Here is a 21,283-nt window from a genome sequence, read left to right as displayed (position 1 = left end):
ACTCCGATAAGTTTGTAAGATATTCCAGGATCACAAATATCAAAAAGGAATGAAAGTATTCAGCAATATTCCTATTTTTAGGTTGGAACATAGCAGGTGGCGCTGTCCAGGTTTGTCAACTAGCCAATGTGTCTTCAGAAAGGATTCTTTCCTCTTAAGTTTGTGTGGCTTTTCAGCCTGAAGAGCAACTTCATCTCGGAGACTTGTGCAGTTTGAAAACATCAGAACAAATTGGGTCTGTTGTCATCTTGTTGCCCTGCCATTGAGAGTAGACCTTAGCTGGATTGCTGGAGAACACCTTGTTTAGTCGGGGAGCCAGGGCTGTGAGCCTTTGCTTAGCAGTCTCCAGTGCCTCAGTTGTCAACAGTTTGTTATATTTCTTGGGCAGCTCTGTCCTTAGATTCACACCACTACTCAGCTCTGTTAGAAGGCTGACTTCTCTCCATGCCACCATAAAGGCCTCTAGCCTTCTCCTCCATGGGGCAGTTTGCTCCTTCTGGCTGTTCATGCTGTTCATCTGGTAGCCGAGCCTCTGTAGGATTACTGTTGCCACTGCATACATCAGCTGATTGGTCTCAGTGATGGTCGTGGTAGGGATCGTTGGCAGTGCCGTGTTCATGTCCTCCAGTAGAAATTCGTCTGGTACTTTGTTTGTTATCCTTGGCAGGGAGGTAGCTAAGTTCTCCAGGACTTCATGATTCTCTCTCTCGGGTCAGCTGCCCTTGTGTTGAATCCGTCTGTCATTGGGGCTTTGTACCCAATCTTGATATTTGAGGGTTATGGTGAAACTACCACCGAGCTGGCCTGATGTCCTGGCTCCCCCTTGCCAGGGAATTGGGAATACGCTAATAATTCAAAGAGTAATGCTGCATTTGCTGTAATTATTAGTCTGTGAGGTTTTTCCCACTTTTTTGCTGCTTGTGCTGGAGTCAGCATTCCAGTCAGGCCAATTTCCTGCAACACAACTCTACAAATTGGAACAAGGACATAAACAAATTACAGAAGTCCATCAGTGTAATTTCTTATTGTTTTCACACCAGATTCCAAGTTACAGAAATGAACTACTGTCCTTAATAACATTTTGCCACCACCCACTCCCATCCTGCATCATGTTTCTATCAGTACCCCAGTACCAACTGTAGCAGAGTACAATTAAAGTTGTATGTAATCTAATAGTTGGGACAGTTGGGAAATACCAGAACCTCCCCCAAATTTGCTGGACTATGTGGATGGATTCAGTCGTAGGTTGGTTCTGGCAGTTGAATGTGCAAAGGAGACATTGGTAAAAATTGTAGCACCAAATGAAAATGCGTTATGAGCAGCATGCTGAGCCTGAAGAGTTTCAGGAGGGTGACAATGTTTTGGTTTTAGGCCCCAACACCGTAGTACAGCAAGTGTCCCATTCAAACTACAAACTCATTCCAAAAATTAGAATATGATTCATTTCCATCATTCCATTAAAAAAGTTAATCTTTCGTAGATTATACATTCAGGGCCCACAATTCAAACGATTTCAAGGATTTGTCTATTTTTACATGATTTGGGCTTCCAGGCCCCGCTGGCTCGGAAGGAGATGGAGCGGTACTGGGTCAAACAGGTGAACTGTGTAAGACTGGTGAGGTGACAGGTGAAACAGGTAAACTGGGTGTGACAGGTGAAGCAGGGCGAGTGATGGTCGGACAGGTGAACTAGGTGCTGTGGCAGGTGAGCGGGGTGAAGTATCTCAGTCAGGAAAGGAAGCTGTACCCTGCTAAAATGTACAACTTGTTTCTCCAGCAGACCAAGGGCATGAAAGGCCTTGATCTGGAGAAACATTTCCCTGACAAGCTCCCTTTTCATCAGTCGCGGTATCAAACACAGAACAGCGACAGATCCCACCAACCAAGAAGGAAACAAATGTTTGAAGTGAGGAAACAGCTCAACATATAATGGGACAGGTCATTTTGTTTCTCTTTTGTTTGTCAAGTAGACTAGTTATGCTGATTCTTGTGTAGTTTTTCTGCTCCCCCCCCCCCTATTTATTTACAGGTATCGCCGCCTTCGGAGCTGCATGATGACCTCCGGCCCCGCTGTATAGTGCATTTTTGTGTGTGTTTCTGTGCTCTGTGCCTCTCCCTCTCTCCACCCAGCCCCCCATCAGCAGGAGGGTCCCCCTACATGAGCCTGGTCCTGCTCAAGGTTTCTTCCTGTTAAAGGGGAGTTTTTCCTTGCCACTGTTGCTTGTCTGGGGTCAGGCCCTGGGATTCTGGAAAGCGCCTTGAAACAATTTTGATTGTAAAAGACGCTATATAAATAAAGATTGATTTGATTTGATTTTTACCGTCTCTGGTTTAAACTTTTCCCTCACCATGGATGTTTTTAGAGTGGGAACGTTAAAAAAACTGGACCAGCCACTACAACTGGACGAGCTCCATGCTGCTCTCCAGAACATACAGGGACAGAGGGCTCCAGAAGTCGATGGCCCGACACTTGAATTTTACAGAGCTTCGTTGCTCTCAACATGCTATACTGTACGTGTTCAACGAAAGCCTTGTCTCGGGGTCTCTGCCATTGTCCTACAGGAGGGCGGTCATTACTCTTCTGCCAAAAAAGGGTAACTTGCAGGACTTAAAAAAACAGGCGGAGACCTGACGGAGACCTGGGGTCAGCCCTGATCCGTGTCTCGTATAGTGACATTGCAAGTATGCTGAAGTTCAACAGCAGTCTGTGTGCTCCCTTTAGGGCGGCTAGAGGCTGCGACCTGTCTGGGATGCTCTACGCTCTCTCCCTCCTCTCTAGGATTTGTGCAATCATTGATGGCCTGATTTTAGTGGAAGAAATAGATTTATCTGCCTATGCAGATCATGTAATTGTGATAGTGTCAAAACAAAGGGATGTTGATGTTTTAGCTCATTTAACTGCCTGACTGCGGCAAGGGTCAATTAGCAGAAAAACGAAGCTCTTGCCGTTGGAAGGTGGACCAATGGTCTACCGGTCCTTCCTAGGCTGGGAGGAGATGGAGCCCGTCCATGCTGGAGGGTGCTGCACAAGCCACCCCTGAGAAACAGGACTGGCGACCTCCAGTGGAGACTCCTACACAGAGCTGTTTCATGACCGTTGAACTGAAAGGCCATAAGAAGAATCCTGCTGTGTTGAACCAGTGCCCGTCCTGTGGCCTGCAATCAATCAATCTTTATTCATATATTCTGTTGCATTCAAAATTGTTTCTAGACCGCATTCCAGGGCCTGGACCCCCAACAAGCAACAGTGGCAAGGAAAAACTCCCCTTTAACAGGAAGAAACCTTGAGCAGGACCAGGCTTATGTAAAGGGACCCTCCTGCTGATGGCCAGCTGGGTAGAGAGAGAGAAGGGGGAGGAGAGGGAGAGGAGAAAATAGGTAGATCATAGAGATACATTAATTATAACAAGGCACTGGTGTAGGAGAGAAGAGATTTAGAGACAACATCCAGGTACTCAGGACAGATCTCACCCCCCTCCCGATGTGTTGCTTGAATAACCCAGTATACAGTATAAAAGCTGCAGTGCACGTGATTTCTACCCCACGAACCTCAACCATAAGTTGTGAAATGACACAAACACTGAAAAGTGAAGACATTTAATTTAAGCTACGTAGACTACAACCATTGCATGCATAGTAACAACGGATCAAACACTGCAAATATCAAAAGGTAAAAACACCATCAACACTTCTTAAATGGCTGAGAACTACTTTTAAAAACATTCTAAAACAATGTGTTGGACATCAGTCTTGTGCAACAATTTCATGTGTAAAATGCAAAATTCTGCTGAAAATGGATGAACCTTATTGGATCTGTAGCGATACAAAAGTCCAGGGGAACCAGGGTTGGGATTTTGGGCTCTAAAAATCGACTTGAAGAAATATGATCGACAATCTTTTAAATGAATGAAAATCTTTAACAACTAATGGTGGGAACATTTTAGTGTATTTATCTTAAATGTCTAAAGCTGAAATAAGTAACATTCTGCCTCTTAAAAGCTCAAATATCAACAAAGAAAGCTCAAACTAAACAGTTTTCAAAAGACTAACTTGTCAGACCTCAGGTCATTTTAAAGGCCACCTACAAAACAGTTTAGTATTCTTGCAAGAAATAAAAAAGGATTCACACATTTTAAAATACAATAAACAAACCAACCCCTTAAAGATAGAAAAATAGCTGTAGAACTTGGCAGCAGGAGGGCTCAGAAGAGTGTTAGCTGGTAGATCACATGATGGCACAGCCTCGTCTCCCTGCCCGAGAATCTCCCTGTTAAAACAAGGAGACCACGATTGACACGCTGCTCATCATACTGTTACAACAGTGTAATAACACGTTATATACAACTTCATCTACTGTCCTGACATCGTTTCCCACATGGAAACAAGGCCTTTAGGCTGCACCTCTTCCATAAAGACTTGTCAGGACAGGAGGCCGGTGTAACTGGTGTAGATGAGTTCATAGAGACGTAAGCTTGATGCCTTTTTCATGTTTCCTTGGCCGACCGCCATGTCTACGATCCTTAAGGTTCTTATTTTCTTGGTGCTTGAATGGCACATTTGAAACAGCAGTGGTTTGTCTGGGGAAGACCTTCGTCACGCAGACAAACCGAGTCTGATGCTGTTGGCATCAGACTCGGGTGCCGAGATCATTTGTGTCCTTAAATAAAGGTGTTTGGGTGGAATGGAGATGGTTGTCATGGAGCTGAGGGTCTTGGAGAGGAAATGTAGGCTGGAAATAGCATTGAGGAAGCTTCTTGAGTATGGGAGTACCAGCCGAGTGTTTCAGAGGTGTGATGAAGAGACATAGAGGAGGAAGCCTGGGTCTTGGACGGGAGTCCAGCAAACAGGATTTATTGGATGAGAACATTCAGTAGTTCACACTACACACCTGTAGTCCACTCTTAAGGTCTAGGTTCTGCTCTCCTCCTCCAAGGCCGCCACACAACAGTGACAACTGGCCGACACAGTCAGGCCGGGGGTGCCTACAACAGCGTCAGCACCTCTTTCCTTGACTACACAGTTACCTGCCAACAACCTGGGGAGTCTTGATCTCATGACTACCACACTGACAGACGACAACACATCAGGCTAAAGGACATCATGTCTGACACCGTGGTCAGCAGCACTGGAGCACCCCAGGGCACAGTGCTGGCCCCTCTGCTCTTCACCCCGTACACCTCGGACTTCTGCTACAACTCTGTCATATTCAGAAATATGCCGGTGTATCAAGGATGATAGAGTGGAGGAGTATTTGGAGATTGGTAGGGGGCTTTGCTGCATGGTGCCGCACTAACCACCTACAGCGCAACGTCCGAGCCGGTATGACTCCATCAGTTATGGTTCCGCTCATACCGAGGTGTAGGCATATATGCGTAAGGAGCCTTGCCGGACACTAGGGGAAGTAACACCTAAGCTGAGTAGTTGGCTCCACCATGATTGAGATTTCATTCATTCATACATACATACATACACACACTCACCGGCCACTTTATTAGGTACCTTCGTGGCATAGATTCAACAAGGTGCTGGAAGCATTCCTCAGAGAGTTTGGTCCATATTGACATGATGGCATCACACAGTTGCCGCAGATTTGTCGGCTGCACATCCATGATGCGTATCTCCCGTTCCACCACATTCCAAAGATTCTCTATTGGATTGAGATCTGGTGACTGTGGAGGCCATTTGAGTACAGTGAACTCATTGTCATGTTCAAGAAACCAGTCTGAGATGATTCCAGCTTTATGACATGGCGCATTATCCTGCTGAAAGTAGCCATCAGAAGTTGGGTACATTGTGGTCATAAAGGGATGGACATGGTCAGCAACAATACTCAGGTAGGCTGTGGCGTTGCAAAGATGCTCAATTGGTACCAAGGGGCCCAAAGAGTGCCAAGAAAATGTTCCCCACACCATTACACCACCACCACCAGCCTGAACCGTTGATACAAGGCAGGATGGATCCATGCTTTCATGTTGTAGACGCCAAATTCTGACCCTACCATCCGAATGTCGCAGCAGAAATCGAGACTCATCACACCAGGCAACGTTTTTCCAATCTTCTATTGTCCAATTTCGATGAGCTTGTGCAAATTGTAGCCTCAGTTTCCTGTTCTTAGCTGAAAGGAGTGGCACCCGGTGTGGTCTTCTGCTGCTGTAGCCCATCTGCCTCAAAGTTCGATGTATTTGCGTTCAGAGATGCTCTTCTGCCTACCTTGGTTGAAACGGGTGGTTATTTGAGTCACTGTTGCCTTTCTATCAGCTCGAACCAGTCTGGCCATTCTCCTCTGACCTCTGGCATCAACAAGACATTTCCGCCCACAGAACTGCCGCTCACTGGATATTTTTTCTTTTTCGGACCATTCTCTAAACCCTAGAGATGGTTGTGCGTGAAAATCCCAGTAGATCAGCAGTTTCTGAAATACTCAGACCAGCCCTTCTGGCTCCAACAACCATGCCACGTTCAAAGTCACTCAAATCACCTTTCTTCCCCATACTGATGCTCGGTTTGAACTGCAGGAGATTGTCTTGACCATGTCTACATGCCTAAATGCACTGAGTTGCCGCCATGTGATTGGCTGATTAGAAATTAAGTGTTAACGAGCAGTTGGACCGGTGTACCTAATAAAGTGGCCGGTGAGTGAGTGAGTGCATATGTGTGTATGTATGTATATATATAATATAATATCCCCCCTCATCCATAGTGCAATAACTTGACAATATTTCCTGTGTGATGCTCTTTCTAATGTGCTGCTGGAATTTTTTGAATTCCCCTGAGGGAGTCATCCCAGAGGGATCAATAAAGTTGAGTTGAAGTCGAGATCTGGTTTTGAGTGGAGCCAAATGAATTCAAGAGGTTGTGAAGGTTGTTGTGGTCGTGGGATCTCAGCTCATCTGTGATGGCCATCACTGGTGTTGGAGCGGATGAAAGGAGTTTCATGTTTCTGAAACATAACAGGACAAAGCTTCTCACCTGCTGGAGGAAGACGGTTTCTTCCTCCACCTCGTCGTCGTCTTCCTCGTTCTGCTCCTCTGTTGACTTGTATGTTGTGCTTCTTTTCGCCACTTCCTGCACGCACACACACAGACGTGTGTGAAACAGAACATTAGCAGCAGTCTTCAATCAAACAGCTGCACAGCAGTGTTCTCTACCTCTCCCTGAGGGTTGACCAGCACCACGTGAACGTCCTCTCCAGAAGTCCAGGAGGAACGATTCTTCCAAACCAAATCTGTGGGAGGTTTGGAGCTCACACCAGCATCTGAGGCCCAAATCTGAAAATATGATGGTCAAGCTGGGTTCAGAGACGACGGACTATTCTAGTGTTGGTGTATAGAGAACAGCACAGCATCTCAGACATGAGGCTGGTGAACATGCAGTAACCAACCAGAGACCTATTCTAACTCTTACCGTGACTTTCTGTCTGGCCTTCAGCACATATTTAGGGGTGAATTTGTAGGTAGCTGTTGCATTTCCAATAGTCTGAATCATCTCATACCCCACCATGGCCTGGTCCTGATCAGAAATATCCCCAACAGATAACAGGTTATATATCAAATACATTCAGGAGCAGACTTCAGGTAGTAACTAGTCTTTCCTGCTCCTGCTGAAAACGTTGGTGTAATTTTCCACGCTTATTTTTTGTAAACCACCACATCTAGTCACCAGGAACTCACCTCATCAGCAGTGTTATGGAGGCAGATGAACTTGCCGTCTGTATCAACCTCCTCAACACAAACAGGTCCTGTAGCTGCTGCAGAGTGAGAGATGGACACCGAGCTGCTGGCTTCCTGCTCCTCCACCTCAACACGCTTCCTCTTCCCCTGAGTGGTGTGAACGCTGCGGCTGCTAGATGAAGCTCGAGTTACAGTGACTCGCGATGAAGGACTGGGAGAAAGCTTCAACCTGGGCAGAGAGAACACCTATCCAGCTAAAGGAACTCAGGAAATAAAATCAAAACACACTCATTAAAATCTCACCTCTCTTCTTCTCCCTCCAGGAGCTTGCGGTAGGCGTTAATCTCCATGTCCAGAGCCAGTTTAACATCCAGCAGCTGTTCGTACTCATTAAGCTGCTCTTGCATCTTGGCACGGATTTCAGCCACTTCGTGGTCTTTGTCTGCCAGGAGTCTGCGACTGTTGGCCTTCTCCTCCATCAGGGCCTCCTCCAGTTCTGATATGCGGTCACGCCAGCCACGAGTCTGAGAGCAGAAGAGGAGTTCTGAGCTGGAGTCACAGAAGGTGGCACCAAAATCACAGCTCACAAAACCTCATGCATGATTACCCCCCCCCCCCCGGATGCTATTGTTTAGTGTTTGTTTCGTGTTTACCCCGAGTATCTCTATGATGTAACTGTTGCTGCCAACCAAACGGCATCTCTATGTTTAGTAACACTTCAGCAGGTCCTGGAAGGCTTTGTTGCCACATAAGAGTCCATCATGATCGTCAGGGACATAAACTAAAGTCACATCTATAGAGTAGCTACAGGTGTGGCAACAATAGTCACTCCAGCCCTCAGCTTTGTGACATCTGTGATTTGTCATTGCGTCTATATTTTCCCAGAACGTTCCCATTTAAGCTCCTCCAATATATTATAACACTAACAGAAGACAAACAAACGGTGAAAATGTGATTCAACAAGGAAAACGTATGGACCTCTTTCTGTAGTCCTGCCAGCTGAGCAGAAAGACTCTCAATCCTCAAGGTGGACTCCTGGAGCTCCTCACGGGCCATGTTACCCGACGCTTCGTTCATTTCAGACAGTCGATGCAGCTCCTCCAGCTGTAGAGAAGATGATGCTTTTATCATCGGCAGCAGAGAAAGTAACAACTTGGCAAAAAAGGAAATAAGCTTCATCTTTCACTTCCTGAAGAACAGGATGCTGCAGACATGTGACATGATACTTTCATACCTATAGTTCATGGCCTTGTGTACTAAAGTGTTCTCAAACTCACTTCATAAACAGTTTAAAAAAAACAACAAAAAAAACCAAAAAAAATATTTCTCCAGATTTCTCAAAAAATCTAAATATGAAGGCACTAAAAGAAGATTGAAAATCCAGATTTTTGTCTAATGTGTTCAATTAAATGTGCGATTTTACACGGTGAAAGACGTGAATGTATTGTAGGACTGCCCAACAAGTCACAATAATCTCCATCTGACAGTGAGTGTGATAATAAGCAGAAGTCAGACAGAGTTAAGGAAGTCTTCCTACTCTAGTGTGGTAGGTGCTCTCCAGGTTGTCTTTGTAGAGTTTGATCTGTTCCTCATTCTGAGCTCTCATCTGAATGAGTCCTTCTGTCAGTTTATAATCGTACTCCTGCTTCCGACCCGAGTCCACCTCCACCAGCCGGGTCTCGTACCGTTGCCGGGCCTCCTTCACTTCCTGCAGCAGAGCACAATCGTAAATACAGCACAAACACTGCAGCAGTCAAACACTTCCTATGTGAGAAGACAGGTGTCAGACAAGAGCTTCCGCCTTGCAAAAGAAACACATGCAAGACAGCTGGGGTGTGTGTGTGTGTGTTAATGTGAGAGTGGGCGGAGAGAAACCAGAGCCCTCACATTTACCACCAAAGTTATTTCTTTTGGGATATCTAGCAATAAATTATTAAAGACTAATGAAAAACATGAAATTGCTGCATTTCTAGTTGCCTTAAATCTTCTCCCCGTATAGGAACTTTCAAAACTGTTCACCCCTTCACACGTGCACAATGCTGTGACACCGGTTTTTATTGCTGAAGATCTTTATCTAATCACAGTGGAGTAGTGACTGGTGCTTTAAGAATGTTGGGCTTTATTTCATTTAGTTCCTTTACTTGCCTCTTGCTCGCTATAACAGGCGCCACCGCTTTTCATTCATTAATATTAATGTTTGTTGCTCTTCAGCATGGTAAAGTGACTTTATACATGTTATTACAGGGGTCCTGCAGCTTAAAGGGAGTTAAACACACAAACAGTGTCCAGGGAGGTGGCACTAGCATCCCTGCTGTTCATATGCTAGCTGGAGGTGGAAGGACAGTGGATGGTGCAGTTTGTGGGCAGCTCCATGAACTTGATTCCCTAAACCCATGGAAACCCGTCCACATGGACGGTAGCAGTGAAGGCTACATGAACAACGTGCGTTCTGCGGTGGTGATGTGTGATTACTGTGAGAAGCGGTATGTTATTTAAAACATAAATCTTACCAGTTATTTTGAGGCGGGAGACTAACTACAATCATAAAATCCTACTTACAATGTGGTGACATGTTCAATCACCCCGAGAGCCTAATTTAAGCCCTTTTAATAGCAATGAAGCCCTTGTTTTTGGATTAAGAAGTCTGGTGACTGTTTTGAGGAAAAGCAGGAACCCTGTCAGGCCCCTCTGTGATTTGCTGTGAATAAACTACATGAGAAAATTCAGCTGCACTTTAGAGTTAGGGCCTCATCTACTGTACATATACCGGAGCTTTACCTCCTCGTAGATGTTTTTCCTGAAGTCCATCTCCTCCGTGAGACTCTGGCAACGGTTTTCCAAATCAACGCGGAGCAGCATCTCATCTGCAAGCTGTTTCTTGGCTTTTGCGAGACCCACATCCAGCTGGTATAGAAGCACACTAAGATAAGTAATGAACACAGAAACCCCACCTGGCAAAGGAAGAGCAGTGCTCATAGAGAGGAATACCTCCTGCATTTGCTCCTGCAGCTCAGCCAGGGAGACTTCCAGGCCTCTCTTCTCAGACACAGTTGTTGCCAGTTGGGCATCTTTGGAGTTCAGCTGAGCTTCTAGGTCCTTTAGCCTGGCCTGTGCACTGGCAGCCTCGGAGTCCTTCCTGCTGTAGCTGAGAGTTGAAGCCCAAAGTGAGTAACATACGATCTCAAATGACAGGCTTAGTGGCAAGACTGATGACAACCATTTAGGACACCGATGACAATGTGGTGGGAATCAAGTCCACACATTAACCTTCTGGCAACCAGTGCCTTTCCAAAGCTGGAGCCATTATTTAAACACGGGGCTCTGGACCATCACCTAAACCCAGCGTTATTTTAATTCACTGGGTTTTTTGTGTTTTAGAGATTTAAAAAATACGATCCCTTTGGAATAGATGAAATGGTGCACAATCCAACCACTTCCTGGGATGAGGCCCCCAGTTAAATCCGGTATGTGGGTCTCCCTGTTAAAGGGAATGGAATGTACTGATTTTTCACATTCCACTGACAAACGTGGACCAGGAGGGAAAGCACGGGCCCGACAAATGTCCATCCCACACACCAGAATCAGACAGTCAGCATGCAGCACACACTGAAAGGCCACCACGCTTCTATTATGGGTAGAAAAACCAAGAAATAAATGGCACAATCCAGGAAAATGGGCTAATGCTAATGTTTAAAGGATCAACGCTCAGCTACAGTGATCACTAGTTTATCTGGCTGACCAGAGCCATCAACATCCTTCAGGAAACAGGTGATAACAGGTGAAATTTTCCAGAGTCACATAATGAAAAAAGGCCGAGTTCAGTCTTACTTGGGATGGTTTGACTTTTGACTGCAAATCATCTAATCATGTTCATAAATCTTAATAAAAAAAACAATGATCACAACATCACATATTTCAGGCGACGCATCATTTCCTCCTAATGAGACAAGCGGACGATGTGGTCAGCATGAACAGTAACTCCGGATAAATGGGAAAGCAGCCATCTGGGTGAACGCATGAGCTGCTGCAAAGACAACAGTCCCTCTGTTTCCATGCATGTCGTCGCGACGTAGTGATAACTGTCACAGGAGGCGAGGCAATGACCAACAGCGTGATTGAATGAATGGATGAAAGAAAGAAAGCACTTGACTCTAGTCAGACGTGGATTCCATGCCAGTGAATTAGTTTCATTATCTATTCTTAGTAATGGACATTGCCTTCATCAAGCTTCACATTTCTTTGCTATTCAGCACTAAACTTCACCGGTCAACCGGTTAGTCCTGTTAAAGCCAGTGAGCAAATAAGCAGGATGTGGCTGGAGCCATAAAATCCTCAGTTTTTAGAGCGCTGGCATCAAGGAAACAGGTACAACCAACATGATCTTGATTAAGAGTAGACAGAACCACACATTCTGAAACACCTACTCAGCTTTCTGAAAAGCTTTGCCTTAACCATAAAATAACTCAACCCGCATCATTCAAATGAGACGGCTGATGGCGTTTTAAGGAAAATGCTGAATATGCCAGTTGTGTTTGCAACAAGTCCAACGCAGCTCCACAATTGATTCACTTCAGGTCAACAGCTGTGAGCTCCAGCTGTTGCCGTCACCTTCTGTTGGACATCTGAGAACACACACACGTTTCTGCACATTTCCCACACATGTAAGCAGTGTAACACACCTGTCTTCCACCAAAAACCTAATGCAACTTCATCACATCCTAAACGCAACGTACTTCCTTCCAATCATCACTGACAGTGAGTTTTCCTCTGAAAATGTCAGTTTAAGATTTGACAGATCTGAAGTTGTATTCAGAAGTAGCAGCATTTAATGATACTGATCATAGCCCTGACTAAACGACATTAAACTACCTCACGGCCAGCTAGGGTGGTTCATCTCAAATGACTTAACACAAAGGCGGGTTTTCGGCTTTAGATGTGAATAAATAAATCCACTCGGCGAATAAACTGCACATCGTAAATACTGCATAGATTCAATAGAATTTCACGTCTATACGAATCACCAAGCTGTCAAATTCGAATCTTTCCAAATGCAGTAAGATTGGAGCCCAGTCTCGGTTTGAATGGGGGATTCTGACGCTGACGCCCAACAAGAAAAACGTAACACGGGATTTGCTTGCGTAAACTAGCAAAAATGGCTCCAAAGTCAAAGTTGACGAACGATGCACAGCCTCGGTGGAGATGCTTAATTGACTTACTTTTGCTGGAGTTGCTCATGATCGACTCTGCTTTTTCCCAGCTCGATCTGGAGCCAGGCCCGCTCTTTTGAGGAGTCGTCCAAGCACCTCCGTGCGTCGGCTAGCTCCGTCTCATACAGGGCTTTCAGTGAGGTTACCTCCCGGCTCTTATCTTCTTCCCGCTCGTTAATCTGCAGATGAAGCACTTCGTTTTCGGACTCCAAACTGCGGACCTTGTCGATGTAGACGGCCAGGCGATCGTTGAGGTCGCGGAGCTGCTGTTTTTCCTGCAGTCTGGATATCCTGGTGGGACTCAGCGGTGTGCCGCCGCCGCTGCACGTGCTTCTCTGGCCGGCGGGAGTCGCGGTAACGGACGCCATTGTGTCAGTTTAAATAAGCACTACCCGGAATGCGATAATTAAAACGGTCTCCTCGACGCTCAAGCAAGGACGGAGATAAATACCTGGGCGCCCAAAACAGCTGGTACATCAGTAAATTAACCGGGAACGGTCCCCTGTCTTGTTTAACTCAATCAAAGAGGGGGTGGCTTGACCAACATGGCGCCTCGCTCAAAGTTACGTTGGTCCCGGGAACCAATCGGTTTCGTATCTGTTCTGCACATGCGCCAACGCCGATGCGCCTTCTTTTTCTGCTACAAAACAGGCGAAAACACGCAAAAGATTTTAAAAAACTATAGCGCAAGTAGACTAGATCGCATCACAGTGTGACGTTATTAAGAAAAGCCAGAAACACACAGAAGGATGTGAAAAATCTAAGCTACATTTGTAAGTTATTGAGTGCCAGAGTTCAACATTCTAAGAATCTGATTGTTCTGACTGCTTTCCTATTTTTGCAGTTTTTAGCATATTGGTGCATTTCCAGGAGGAATAGTCCATAATTGGATTTGCAGTCAACCTATGCTTTTCATATATGGAATTTTCAGAGAATCAGAATCAGCTGAACAAAAATGGGAATGCCTTTGTTCAGGTTGTGTTCAAAACAAATAAAACCTCCTTTTCCCTGCTTATTTACCCCATTACCTTTAGTGTTGAACATTAGTCCAAAATATTGAGGAACAAGCAGATCTTAATTGTCTGTGAAGGTTCTCTAATGCTCTGGAAATTCTTCATGGAACTCAAACAGTCCAGTTGCTGGATCACATCTTAATTGTTCTCTCCTATAAAATTGACAGCTTATCGAAATCAATTTTAAATCTTTTAAGGTTTTTCTCCTTACCCTTAAATAGTGTTTGACACCAGTCCAGAATATTGAGGAAAAAGCAAAATCTTAATTGTTTTGGCCTACAATGACCTGGCCTACAGAGAGGAGGTGGATCAGCTGTTGGGCTGGACCTGGGACAACAGTCTCATCTTGAATGTGGACAAAACAAAAGAGCTTATTATTGAGTTTAGAAAGAAATGGCCCAGCCATGCTCCACTTCTCATCAACAACACGCCAATTTGCTCATGTCCACGGCGTTCCCTCTTCATACAGTAGGGTTAGCCACAAGGTTCTGTACTTGGACCAATCCTTTTCACCTTGTACATGTTTCATACATGTTCCCTTAGGAAACATTATTTGGCAGCATGGAATAAATTTTAATTGCTATGCAGATAACACTCAGCTTTATCTATCCATGAAACCAGAGGAGACAGTGCGGTTAGTGAAGCTTCAGACCTGTCTTAAAGACACAAAGTCTTAGATGTCTTCAAATTTCCTCCTCCTTAACTCAGGAAAAAATGAGGTTGTGGTGTTTGATCCCAAACCTCTCAGGGATAGTTTAGATCACATGATCACTCTAGATCAGGGGTGGGCATCAAGGGCCGTATCCAAGCCAGACTTTCTGTCCTACAGGTAAACCCTTTCACCCGGGGTTTCATTTACCTTGGTGAAAGCATTTCCTGCCTGGTAGGATGTAAATCCCGGCTTAAATCCAACCCTCGAGGAATGGATTTGACCTCCTCTGATGGGCAAGTCCAATTCATGAAGGCTGGAATCCAGCCAGGTTTTTTATCCATCCTACCTGGAGGAGCTAGTGACACCTTATCATCCCAATAGACCGCTCCGTTCTCAGAATGCTGGTTTACTTGTGGTCCCCAGAGTCTCTAGAGGTAGAATGGGGGGGGGCGAGCATTTAGCTACCAGCCCCCCCTGCTGTGGAACCAGCGCCTTGTCCCGGTACGGGAGGCTGACTCCATCTCTACTTTTAAGATTAGACTTAAAACCTTCCTCTTTGAAAGAGCTTATTATCACTAATTCTGTAGTTCCAGTTATTATTCTATTGTCAGTAATTCTGTAGTTCCAGTTATTATTCTAGTCAGACTAATTATCATATTTAGAGGGTCGTCTAATTATTAGGTTAATATCTTAGTTATGCTGCTATAGGCCAAGGCTGACATCATAGCTGTGCACTGACTTTTGACCTTGTTGACCCACTCAACCCTTATACTAACAGCTATTCTCTCCTCTACCTGTCCTCCCCCTCTTCCTCCCTCTCTACCCAGCCGGCCATCAGCAGGGAGGTCCCCCTACATGATCTTGGTCCTTCTCAAGGTTTCTGCCTGTTAAAGAGGAGTTTTTGCTGCCACTATTGCTTGTTGGGGGTCAGGCCCTGGGATACTGTAAAGCGCTGTAATACAATCTTGATTGTATTGTATCAGATGAGATGAGACAGACAGACAGACAGACAGACTGACTGATTGATTGATTGATTGATTGATTGATTGATTGATTGATTGATTGATTGACTGATTGTGGAGGTGGTCAGCAGCATCAAGTTCCTGGGGGTGCACATCACAGACAATCTCACCTGGTCTGTGAACACTGCATCACTGGTCAAGAGTGCACAGTGGGGCATGTAGTTCCTGCATAAGATGAAGAGAGCCCACCTGCCCCCGTCCACCCTCACTACCTGCATCAGATGCACCGGAGAAACAAACTGCATCTCTGTGTCGTGTGGAGGCTGCAGCACTTCTGGTTGGAAGGATGTGAGGAGAGTGGTAAGGACAGCAGAGGAAATCATTGGGACTTCCCTCCCCTCCATCCAGGACATTGCACAGAAGTGCTGCTTATCCCGAGCTGGAAATATCAGCAGAGACCCCCTCACACCCCCATCATGGATTTATCTGACCTGCACAATTTGCATATTCTGATATTGTACAGTTTTATAATTATCCACATACATCGTAGAGTGTTTTTCTGACACAAAAGTCTTCAAGGAAAGTTCTATTTAGACATCATCCCAATGTCAAAACAAACGACAAAGTGCTTAATTTCCATTTCCTCTCTATTTGTTGTAAAGACCGTCAATTAGTTTAGCAATACTTAATCTAGGCGTTTGAGGTTGGTGCTCAGACGTGGAGTAATATCAGGTGCAGCTGTGATATACGCTCATTATACCATGGCTAAGAACCAATCAGATCGCCTGAATTCACCCTTTTGTTTTATAACATTTATTTGACATTCACATGGGTTGTTTTTAAGAATCTCTTTGCTTAGGTATAAAATATCAGACAAAAACGCACGGAGAGTCCTCAGAGATGATTAGATAATGGCAGGAATTGCTGCCGCTGCTCCCTGGTAACTTTTAATTGTTTTTAGGGATTTGTGACCTTAAGAGATGCCATATTCGTTCTTATGTGTGATCTGTAGTATCTCTTTAACCCTGAATATATAGAAATTCAGTGATTGCTTTTTGTGTAATTGGACTTACAATAGCCTATCTGACTAAACCTGTCACCTGGCTTGTGGATCCATCTGGTTGTGCGAATTGAGTTACGGCCCAGAAATTTCTGTATCTGGTCGGCATTCACCTACATGCTCCTGTCATTCTGCTATCTCCCTGAGACTGGTCTACTCTGGTATACAGTCACTGATCTCACCACTCATACTGCTGCTTGTGACACATTTGCCAGCCTAGCCAGGTCGGCTAAAACTCTAACCAGACATAAAACTTCACTGTCAGCTTTGGTCTCCTGAACATCCACTTACTCACAACCGAGGCTCATTTCATCCAGGCTCTCCTCATCGACCATAAGCCACAGTTCACCGTCTCCTGAAGCCACAAGGTGACCACTTATCACTTTTCCACCTCGCTCACTCATCTATCCATTCTCTCACTCAATGTAATACTGTTGGGGGATTTCAATATACAAATTGACACCATTAACTCGCCTCTAATCAGAGATTTTTTTATCATGCCTTCACAGTTTTTGATTGACGTAACTCGACGTACATGCATGTTAATCACCATCTTCTCAGAGTCATTGGCCCTCCCTCCCTATAAAAGGCTACAGCCAGTTGGCATACATTTGAGGTGAAATTGTGGAGAGCCACAAACCATTGACCTGAAAACGAGCAAGAACTGACATCACCTCTAAAGAAACAACAACACTGCCAGTTAGTGAAGAAGTTGTCAGTTCAACAAAGGGACAGAAGCTGGATTACATTGCCCTTGAACTTCCAAGGACTTTACAGATCTTTGTTTGCAAAATGAGGCAAGCAGGTTTGGGCCAATACCGGTAGGTAGAGGGATATTTGGCTCATGACGCCCTTTGGTCTACAACAGTGAACATACAGTACCTGATGTGAAAAAATGTAGTGAAAAATGTCACTCATTTCCCCTTTAAGAGGTGGAATAATTCCACTTACTAACTGCACAGTCTGTCACTGACTAGATTGCTTGATACAAGGTGAATAGAACTGTTCTGTCAAAATCGGGTATAAACTTTAAATGCATGCCAGAAACAAACTTGTCAAGACACTAATGGATGAAGCAGCATTGTTGCTGGATAATAGATAATCAAAATGTAACATGAAACTGTTTCATAAATACAGATGTACTGTAGGCCAGTGTGTGTGTGTGTGTAAGTGCGACCAAAATGATCACATTACATCAGTTTAAATGGAGAATAGACATTGCAACCCCCCATATATCTTACCTTTTTATCTTTTGCATTGTTTCTCTAGCTGACAAGTTAAATCAATACCTGTTAAATTTAACAGTTGTCATATTAAATATTGCTTTTAATCAAAGATCCTTTGATTTTTTAAATAGAGAAAGTTCAAATGTCAGTTCTTTTAATCATTAATCTGCCACATTAAGCATGGGGGATCATTGTAACTGCTACCCATGGTTTTCCTCATTCAAGCTTAAAGAGCTCACTGACTGACCTATTGTAAATGAAGTGATAAAAATGCTGACAATTTCATGTAATAGATAAATAGTTAAGTTAATGTTCTTGATCTTTGAAAAGGGTAAAATATGTAAATCCTTTCATATAATGGATTACTATGTAACAGTAAAGAGTTGATTGTTTAATCTTGTCCTGCAACTAATGTTCTATTGCATTTTGCTGTGGGCTCTTTTTGTTCATACTCTGTATGCTGCTCCACAAGATCCACTATTATAGGTTACCTTGGTACAACAATTTGTTTTACTAAATTGTTTGGAAGGAGTCTCCAGTGATGAACTAAATGAGCTTATTGCAAATATTGACACTTGTGAAGAATATATATGGGTGATACCAGATACATACTCCTGATCCAGACCTACTGCGCATAGTAGACATATGCTGATTACACTTAGGATTCATCTTTGGAAGGCAGAATGAGAGAGAATGTAAAGAATGAGGAGGAACCCTGAGCTGATGTTGGATCTATTCTAAACTCAACAGGTTCCTTATCAAGACCACTGTCTTGATCAAATTGACTCCAGTCATGAGTCCCCGCAGTCAAAATCAAATCCAAATCAGATCCAGCAAAGTAATATGATGTTGTGATAGGAATGAGTCACAGAATCATATTGCAACAAGTAGCACCAGCTATGCAGCCACTAACCAAAGTGAGGAGTGCACTTTGTGTGCCAAACTCAAGTTACCAAGAGTGATCCAAGAGACATACTCAAGATTCTCAAGTCCCATTTCTCTGACCAAACTAGGGATCATAACTCAATTTTCTAACATGCCCCTAGACCCAGTAGAGTACACTATAAAGTCTACAAGAGATGTCACAATTTGCTGCAAAAGCTGTGGAAGATTGTACTGTAATTTAGAAGAAAGGAAGAGTTGCTCTGCAGTGGATATTCACGGAGGGAGTCTGGATCCCAAAAGAGGAGGTCAAGAATATCAGGCAGTTTAGGACCATCTCCCTGCTCAACATGGAGGGTGGTCTTCCTCCCTGTAACTTACTGACTAACTTACTTGAAGAACGCTACTTTGACACTCCCTCAGGTTGCCTGGAACATACAGGTGTGGTCACACAGCTAATCCATAAGGCACAGGAAGGAAAGGCAGATTTGTCAGTGCTGTGACATTTGATGAATACGCAGGGCTCCACACCACCTAAACTGAGAAAGCCTTGGATCGCCACTATGTCCCAAAAAACAAATCACCAGGGCGGTGAGCACTGACACCGATTGTGAGCTGAGAGACCTGGATTTTATTTCTACAGAACAACAGGTGGCTTGTCTGATGATATTGAAGGAAGCCATCCTCTCCCCAGGTGAACCTAAATAAACCGGCCATCATAATCAGGTTTCTACACAGGCAACACAAGTCTGTACTGCTTAAACACAGTTTGCCAAAGGACTCCAAATCCATCAAAGCAGGGCAAGGGCCAGATGTTTCAGGAGGGCAGGTCGAGTGCCACCTCCACAAAACCTTTTTCCCCAAAATACAGTTTGTTCAATAACTTCTTGTGGAACAAGAAGCATCCCAGGCTTCTATACTTACCCTATGGCAGAGGAGGGTTACAGTGCCCTAATATCCGATGGTACTATTGTCAGTCCAGCTGAGGACACTTACCGGTATGTTTTCACTACAGATGGAACCCTTCCATGTACGGATATTGAGTCACACTCACTTTCCCATACTCAAATGAACGTATAAACTTTAAAAAATCCTCTACAAATCCTATTGTCCAAACAAGAGTCTGGAGAAAATTCTCCATCTGTCTCCTGTTACAGCCCAATTTGGGTTAACAGCTTTTTTAGTCCAGGAAAAGCAGATACTGGTAATTGTGGCCAGATAGAGGGGTAAAACAAATAAAAGACCTTTATGGTTATATTGGGAATATCCCAGCATTTGTGGAGTTGATTTGGAAATCCAATATCCTTTGAACATTTTTTCAAACACCTTCAATTCGGGGGTTTTACTACAGCAAATTAAATTCAACACATGTCCTTCCTGCCCCTGGACCTTTTTGAGAAAATGATGACAAATAATTCTTTCAGAAGCGGCATCATATCTGAACTTTACTACTTACTGAATGCCTACTCAACTGAGTCTTGTGACTCTAAGTTCCATGCTTGAATTTCAATTTGAATGAATGAATTTAGCATCTGTCATTTAAAAATGCATGCACATGTGAAGCAGCCTAGATAGAGACAGGTAATATTTGCTTAAGACTAAGGAGGTGTGTGGAGGGAATTATCTTCTTATCCCTGGAAAATGGTTCTTACATTTCATTTCAAAAGTACAGGGTTGTTTTTTTCAGTTTTAAAAACAATAATCTATTCCATCTGTTGAATAAACCTGGAGCAGAATAAGAGTACCCTCTGCATAACTCCTTTCCCTTATTCCTTAATTACTGGTTTGTACGGCAATGATATTTGAATGGACTCAAAATCTTACACCTCTGCTGAATCTTCTTATTAACTGCCTTTTATGTTATTTACGGTATCAACCAGCGAGCAACAGGAGATTCACCTCACCCTGGCCACAGAGTTGTCAGAAACTAGACAGAGGCTCAGAGGGTTTTATGACTTTCAGCATTTTTACAGTACATATTCCATTCATGTAAGCTCACTTTAAACAAAGTGCATTCAGAAAGTTCTTGTTTCCTGTATGCAATTAATGTGTTAAATCTAGCAAAATCTGCCCCCCCTCCCCAAATGCAGACATGTAAACAAAGTTGGATTGTCAATTTAAATCTAAAGCAAGTGAAAAAATGGGTGCATAACAATAATCAACCAAGAAAAGAATTCCCAACAAAAACTGGGAGGTGAGATTCCATGATGAGTTTCTCAACAAACTGGCAAAACAAAGAGTGGCTGAGGAGACCAGTCTAAATAGCAGGCAGATGGTGGTACTGATACTGGTGATGCACTCCGGGTGTGTAGCTATTTTCTAGCTATTTTCTAGCCTCTTCTTAAAGATACTCTTAATTTAAGAAGCTCTTAATTTAGTAACTGTTTCGTGTTTACTGCTGCCTATGTTAGCCAGGACTCCCTTGAAAAAAGGTTCTTAACCTTGATTGGATTTGCTCCAGGTTAAATAAAGGCTGAATAAAACAAAATGGATACCAAAAACCAGAACATGGCTTTTGCAATCACTTTTCAAAAAGGAAAATTATGACTTTAATTCTCCTTTTAACATCTCCAAATATGTTTTTTTCTTCTCTCCACTATATAGTTCAATAG

The 21,283-nt window shown here is 43.9% G+C and overlaps 1 protein-coding gene across 1 annotated transcript; it reads right to left on the bottom strand.

Moving 5' to 3' along the window:
* Positions 1–3,580: 3,580 nt before the first annotated feature.
* On the bottom strand, positions 3,581–13,437 carry lmnb1 (lamin B1). The gene is made up of 11 exons (XM_057018465.1): positions 12,886–13,437; positions 10,658–10,814; positions 10,448–10,573; positions 9,207–9,377; positions 8,648–8,773; positions 7,973–8,193; positions 7,670–7,898; positions 7,404–7,508; positions 7,148–7,267; positions 6,969–7,064; positions 3,581–4,266 (listed from the first exon to the last, which is right to left on the bottom strand). Exons 1-11 carry the CDS (start codon positions 13,242–13,244, stop codon positions 4,225–4,227), a joined length of 1,752 nt encoding a protein of 583 aa, XP_056874445.1. The 5' UTR covers positions 13,245–13,437; the 3' UTR covers positions 3,581–4,224.
* Between the last annotated feature and the right edge of the window lie 7,846 nt (positions 13,438–21,283).

The sequence above is a fragment of the Takifugu flavidus genome, chromosome 20 (genome assembly GCF_003711565.1).
Source record: "Takifugu flavidus isolate HTHZ2018 chromosome 20, ASM371156v2, whole genome shotgun sequence".
Lineage (NCBI taxonomy): Eukaryota > Metazoa > Chordata > Actinopteri > Tetraodontiformes > Tetraodontidae > Takifugu > Takifugu flavidus.
This window is presented reverse-complemented; position numbering and strand designations above follow the sequence as displayed.